Genomic DNA, 7,278 nt, shown 5'->3' with positions numbered 1-7,278 from the left:
TATATATATATATATATATATATATATATATATAGATATAGATATAGATATATGTATATATCTATATATATATATATATATATGTATATGGTTCTGCTGTTCTTTACTTTGCTCCTTGTTTTCTAGTTGTATTGGTTTAATTCCAGTTTTGTTGTAATTTCTAGATTTATGTTAGTTCTCATGTTTTGCTGTTGTCTATTGCCCTCTTGTGTGTGTGTGTGTGTGTGTGTGTGTGTGTGTGTGTGTGTGTGTGTGTGTGTGTGTGTGTGTTCCTTTCCCCTTGGCTCCCTCGTTGTCTCCTCTCACACCTGCTCCTTGTCTGCTCGTTAGCCCTCCCTCTGTCTCTCTCTGCTATATATGCTCTCCCTCTGCTCTCACTCTTTGTTGGTTCCTTGTCTTTGCTGTCTTCCCACGCTGTGGTCTACGTTCTTCGTCTCTCCCTGGCTCCTTGTGTGTTGTTTCCCCAGATGTCTCCATAGTTCTGGTTTGCTTTATATTTTTTCATGTTGGATTTTGGATTGTTACCTGTGTTTATTTCATTAAAGCTGCAAGAAATCTCCTCAGCCTCTGCGCCTCTGCATTTGGTTCCTCAAACCACAACTAAACCCTGACAATATATATATATATATATATATTACTTTAAAGCATCACTGTATGGTCCATTTACCGATTTAATGCATAATTAAAAACAATATTTCCGAAGTTGAGCGGACCGCTGCAACAAGCGGAGCTCCGAGGCTAATGGCAGCAGGGGCTAACCGCAGCCCATCTGCAGCGGCCCTCTCTCGGCATAGTCTTGTGTGAAGGACCACTGGCTCTGATGGCAATTTTTGACTCAGGAAGAGGCTCTACACTCATTCATCTTTGAGAAGGATGGTTTACCGACAGGCTGCTTGTTTACACTCCCCCAGACTAAATAACACCTTTCATCTCCTATTTAGTCTGGTTTATCAGGCTAGACATTTTAGGGGTTGAGACTCTAATGAACCAATCAGAATCCTGGAAAAGGTTCCTGAGTTGGAAGCAGCAGGAATAAAAAATAAAAAAAATGCCCCAGAAAACCACCTTGGTTCAAATGGCTCTTGCTGCTGGAAGACCTTTTAAAGAATCTTTCCCCCACCAAGAGAATTGATGATGTTGAGATAAAATGTCAGTATTGTAATAAGGAGAGATTCCCCTCTGACATCACACTCCTGGGCCGGCGCCTGTTGACCACATAAGGCTATACATGCCTCTTCTCAGCTGAAAGCTACATTAAATAATGACCAAAGCCCTCCAGAGAAATCTGTGCTTGCTGGACCGAGTCAGACTAACTCTCCTACGATTGAGAAGGGGCTGATCATAGTGAATGTCTTTTCCTGCAAATCAAACCAAGTTGAATACAGTGTTGTGAACCCACCTGCTCAAGCAGATGAGAGAGAGCTATCCAGCTCTGGTCGACCTACACCGGCGGAACAGCAGGGCCCAACTGGTGTTGGCAGAGGAGCCTCTAACCTGTGCCATATCGGTCCTGCTGCTGCCTGAGCCGCTGCTGCCACCTATCTGATCCGTGGCCACCAGCTAACTGCCATAACTAAAAAGAGACATCCCATAAGGCTACTGTGAAAATTAAAATGAATCCCTGCAAAGTTGCCTCTTGTTATTGCATTGGATTAATCCAAATCTCTTTGAGATCTGCCTGTTTGATAAATAGACAGTACAGATTGCGCAGCCTGACCAAATCGCGGGAAAAAAAGTCTCCTATGTTCCACCGAGCCAAAACAGTAAAATCTATCCTTCCTTGTTTTTATCTGATGCTTAATTAGTGCTCTCCTTAGGTGAACGAGGTAGAATAGATAGTTGTGCATGTTTTTGTGTTCGGTCTGAAAGAAGCTTTCACCAGCGGACTAAATGTGAAATGTCTGGACCTGCAGTGAGTTTGAGTCTAGAGTTGATAAAGTCAACAAGACTCAAACTCACTGCTGGTCCAGACATTTGAATTGAGAAAGCTTCCTGGAGGGGAAGCAAAACGTCTTCAAATCTTGGAAACCAAGTCCATTGTTTTTTAAACTTTTACAGAGAAGTTCAACAATTATCTGTTTAACCTGGATTTAGCAGCTGGTTTGCTATAAGAAACAAAAAAAAGTTTCCTTTAAATGATACTAAAGCTAAGAGGAAATGGTCTGGGTTCGGGTTTTGGGGGTTTCAAAGGGGGCTTACATGGTTGTCAGTCTCAGAGAGCACTAAAAACTGTTTCTCACTGAACAATGTATTGAAACCCAGACTCAGAGGCTGTCTCACTGTTGAGCACTTTATCCTTTTTATTAATTCAGTTTGATTCTATGACTGATCGCATCAAGAAGTTTTCTGCATCATATTCACCTGTTTCTCAAAAGTCTTGTTAGATTAAAGAGATAATGTTTGCAAACAAATATATTACAAAAAAGGCTGATTTTATAAATGGTCTCAAACTTGCCAATGTCAGAGCTGCTAACTTCAGTTTCATTTGTTTGCTGTGGTAAGGACCACAAAGGAAACAGGAAGCACAAGTAATAAGTTCCTCTTCTGCTAAACACCAAACCTCAATGGAACTGTAGGGTAAAAGGCTAAAAGCAATCAATTCATACCCACCAACTCCAAAAGAGCTGATATCTGGCTGATGGAACATGGGGGAGAGCTGTGAATAGCTGACAAGATGCATAATCCCATCAATGAGGAAAAAGGGTCAGTCTTGCAATATTAAATGCATTGTACAGTGCTTATTATTGTTAGAGAGGTGTTTCTAGTTTTTAATTTTTTAAGGTTGAGTTTTGCATTCTGTTCTTTTTGCATTTTGATAATTTTTTCAATACCATACCATAGCAGAAAATTGCTGCAAGCTATAAAACTCACATTTAAAGGACAAGATCATCTTTTCTCCTTAGTTTGTTGTTTAAATATTGGATTCCTTTATGTCAAAAAATGTATCTTCCCTCAGTTACCTTCCTTCTGTCTCGGGTGTTCTACATCTCTTATCAGCTCATTTGGTTTCTTTCATCACTGTCTGTGAATTTAAGCTCTTTGTTTCCAGTATAATTGTCGTCTTCTCTGTCTGTGGTCCATTTTCACTCTATTCAAGTCCTGTGAGTTTTCTATTCTTATTATAAGAATCTTCCCATCCCAAGTTACTGTCTACTTTTTTGGTCCAACGAACAACCTACAAAACACCAGTGACCCAACAAGAAGAGGGCTAATGCTTTCAAAAAGGATCTTAACCCTGCAAAAGCTTAAGATTTTAGATAAAAACAACCTTTACAGGCCAGCTGATTGCCTTCTCTTGTCCAGGGACAACTATTTGAAAAAGACTTCACATTCTGATAAAATGCCTTCCTGACAGAAACATGCATGAAAACTGCACTGCGACCACAGCAGCCTACAATGACTCAGTCACCACCCAAAACACGAGCACGATTCTTCAGTGTGATCAGCCTGGAAGGGCAGCCTACCCTCTCTTCATACTGATCTACAGCATACTGTTTCTGGTGAGCTTTGCCTCTTCTCCCTGCCTTTTAAGATCTAATCACATCGAGTCAAATCATCTCCAAACCAATGTTTCTGATGTTTTGATCTCCAGGTTGGCCTAATACTCAACAGCGTCATTTTGTGGTTTCACTGCTGCCGACCACAAAGAAATGTCTCCAGAAGCTTGATGATATTCTTGAAGAATCTGACAGCAGCTGATTTGCTGCTTTGTCTCAGCCTCCCGCTGCGTATCATTCACTATGCAACCAGCTCTGTCACCATCCACCTGATTTACTGCAGTTTCGGAGCCTCCATGCTTTTTCTCAATATGTACGGCAGCATCTTCTTTATGGGATACATAGCTTTGAACAGGTACAGCAGCTTGTAAAATCACTCCGAGACCCATTTGACCCCCTACTTGATGCGAAAGTATTCAGATGTTGAAGTCATAAAAGTAAACAGGAATATTTTTGACTGAAGATTTTAGTTTCATCTCCTTTTCTCTCCAGGTATCTGAAGGTGGTCCATCCTTTAAGAACCTGCTTCCTGCTGACGGTACGTGCTGCATGCATAACATCCACCACCACCTGGCTCCTTCTCCTGGCCGCGGTGATGGCATATTTCATCCCGCTACTGAAAACCTACCAGCGTGTGAAGTCTGCTGATTGCAGCTGCGAGGAACTGCACAGTCAGAGTGTCAAGTTGGTCTACAAAGCTGTCCACCTCTGTGCTTTAGTCACCTTCCTGTTGGTGTTCCTGTCAATGCTGTTCTCCTACTACAGTGTCTACCATAAGGTGCTGCAGGCTCAGCAGAGACAGCCTTACTGCTCAAGCTCCAAGAAGCTTCTGAGATCTAGAAGAAAAATGTTAATGTTGATATGCATCTTTTGCATTTCCTTCATTCCTTATCACATCGTTCGACTTCCGTTTGCTTTTCAGCAGGAGAGCAACTTGGCCCAGTCATTCTACTACCCACTGCAGTTAACAACTATGGTGTCTGTTCTTAATGTCTGTCTGGACCCGCTTGTTTATTACATCTTCAGCAAAGATTTTCGGGACCATCTAAGGCTGAGGCTAAGGAATTCTAGAATCATCTCTCACAAGATGAATGAGGACAGGAGGAGAAGTGAACACCAGCAGAGGACAAAGGACATCAAAGAGGAGGTGTCCTTTAGTACAACTTCAAGATTAGGAGGGAATTTAGACTCAGAAAACTGATGCAAAAATCATAAAACTGTGCCACATTTGGTTATTTAATCATGATCCAAAGTAAAGATTCTTATATCATACTATATATCATATTAAACGTTTCTTTACATTTGTTTTCTCTAAAAATTCTGTTTTTCATTCACATTGTATTCAAAGAAACTGCATTTTTCCTGTCCAGTTTCCAGTAATATCATTTGTAACAGTTATACCATAGCTCCATCTGAATATGGCTAATTGTAGCTCCTATCACCTTCCTCCCCATTTCATGGGTCAACAGTAAGAACACTATCAAGGTAGGAATGAACAGCCTTTAGCCTCATGGATGTCTTTATGGACATTGATGATACTGGTCAAATTAGAACTACAGCCTTCTGGAAAAGAACTAAAAAAAACCCCAAAAAAACAGGTTGCATAAAAAAAGTTGCACAAATGTAGCAAAAGCTGTAAAATAAGATTCATAAAACCATGCACATGCTCTCCAGGATAACATGGCTAGCCAGAATAAAAATGTAGCACACAAATTTATCTTATTATATAACAAATCAGGTATTTTTGATTTATGCCCAATTTTGAAGCGTGGTCTGTTATTCCACGCCACAACGCAAGAGGGACAACAACGAACCAGCTGTGGGTCTAAATACGGCCAAGGTGGTGAGGAAGTGGCGGCAAGTTTGTGCGACAACGGAGGGATATGAGGGTGAAAAAGAGTGAGATCCAGGTGGAAAAAGGGTCCCAGCGTTCTCTCGCACCTCGCTCTTCTAGCTGGTCCAAATTCACGACTCGTTTTCCACAATGGCGGTCATACAAACAAAACAGGAAACAAACAGGTAATATGCAGTAGAACGGATGTAGATTTGACCAATCAGAGGCCTCCTGTCTGTGGCACTGTCTGCGGTCACCTACAATTTTGGAGAGGTGCAGCAGAGTGTCTGTGGAGGGGGCGGGGACATATCTGCGTTCACTGCAACACACGCAATTGACCTGGTTTCTGAGTATAAATCAGCCTTAAGGAGGAACATTCGACACCTCACGCCTACAAACCAACTTTAGTTTGAGCCAATCATGGGGACAAATGAAAGTTGTTATCTTGCTGGTCTTCTTTCAAAAATGAAATCAGAGATTTAGATCTGATAGCTGCAGCTACGTGTACCTCCTCCTGTGGTGCCATGTTTATTGCGTTTTTGTCACAGCTGTATGTCTCACGACCTGAAACCCTTATTCTGCATTGACACTTGCCCTCCCCTTCTGGGTCAGTGTCAAACAGAGAATTCTCATGTGTTTGTGAATGCACAAGTAAAGCAAAAATTCCATAAATGTTCACCGCAATGGACATTGTGGATGTAAAAATGTGGATGTCAAATGAACCAGCTGACCGATGTTATCTGATGGGTAGCATTGGTAACCAAAGGGAAGAGAGAAAAAACACAAATTCACTGAGGCATAAATTCAGTTTGTTGAGTGAGCTGAAGTCAAACATTATCTTGTTGGCAGACAAAGTGTGTGTTAGATAACAGGAAGTGTGGAGTGGCACCATGTTCACACATCTAGATACAAAACTATTTACAAGACTTTGGTTGCCTCAGATCTTATCACAGTTTATGTGTTAATCTGGTACACAGCTCTATGAGCTTTAAAAGGTTTTAAACATAGTCTTGAAGGTCCTATAATGCTTTTTTAGTCCTTCCATAGCCAATTATAGAGAAACATGTATGATAAAATGCTAACCTTGGCTCTAGGAACTATTCAGATGTTATTAAATACTAGTTATCTTCCAACCTGGAGGAAAGAAGCTGTCTTTTAAACCAAAGCTAACATAAAAAAAAAAAAATCTCTTACTGATGAAAAACATATTTTTCTTGCAAATTGATGATGATAAATAGTTGCTACCCTTGTGGAGATTAGCAGCCACTTTGTCTCAACTTTGAGCCATAAATGCCACTCACTGATCAGAGAAAGTGAATGTTTGTTTACTATATAGAAACAGTGCGGTGAAGGTAGGTGATTCGTGGAGGAGCTGAGTAAAGACAGCTCTACTTAGATCTGGTGTGGCCATTTGTTTTTCCAGGATAGGGAGGATCTGCTGCTCAGAGAGCAGAATTCATGAGGATCATGCAGACATGCATAAATCAAGTGAAATACATCTTATAGCATGATTTTGATAAAGGAATAGCATTGTAACCGTTAAAAGCTCAGAAAATTTGACTTTGCGCAGTAAAGGCCCCTTTAAACTAATGTGTCTGCCTTACGGATTGAAACGTAGTTGGTTCCACAAGAGAGGAACCTGAAAACTCCCATTCTGTGAATAGAAATTCTAGGAACCTCTTGAAAACCTGCAGTGTGGAAGCAAAGTGTTCTGTAACATATGGAGCAATCCAATAGCCCGTATGATGGAGCTTGATTGTGATGAGAAAGAGATTTATACATGAGAAAGAGAATTTCTAATTCATTTCTGGGTTTGGTAGTGAGCCAGTGAAGAGAAGCCAAAATGCGAGAATCTTTAATAGTAGCGTTTTGGGTCACCTGAAGGCTTTTAACTACATTTTGTGGACTTCCGGTTAGTTAAAAATTACAATTGTCCACTGTATTCAG

The 7,278-nt window shown here is 40.8% G+C and overlaps 1 protein-coding gene across 2 annotated transcripts; it reads left to right on the top strand.

The window, feature by feature from the left end:
* The first annotated feature begins 2,566 nt into the window (after positions 1 to 2,566).
* Positions 2,567 to 5,081, top strand: LOC119783385 (P2Y purinoceptor 14-like). 2 transcript variants are annotated; one of them, XM_038284883.1, is made up of 4 exons: positions 2,567 to 2,703; positions 3,356 to 3,500; positions 3,593 to 3,852; positions 3,990 to 5,081. In XM_038284883.1, exons 1-4 carry the CDS (start codon positions 2,675 to 2,677, stop codon positions 4,696 to 4,698), a joined length of 1,143 nt encoding a protein of 380 aa, XP_038140811.1. In that variant the 5' UTR covers positions 2,567 to 2,674; the 3' UTR covers positions 4,699 to 5,081. The 2 variants fall into 2 exon arrangements, with proteins under 2 accessions (XP_038140811.1, XP_038140813.1); XM_038284885.1 differs by having other exon boundaries at positions 2,576 to 2,703; positions 3,304 to 3,500.
* Positions 5,082 to 7,278: the final 2,197 nt, after the last annotated feature.

The sequence above is a fragment of the Cyprinodon tularosa genome, unplaced genomic scaffold, assembly GCF_016077235.1.
Source record: "Cyprinodon tularosa strain WSP-4 unplaced genomic scaffold, ASM1607723v1 ctg203, whole genome shotgun sequence".
Classification (NCBI taxonomy): Eukaryota; Metazoa; Chordata; class Actinopteri; order Cyprinodontiformes; family Cyprinodontidae; genus Cyprinodon; species Cyprinodon tularosa.
Note: the sequence above shows the minus strand (reverse complement) of the source record. Positions and strands in the feature narration are given on the sequence as shown.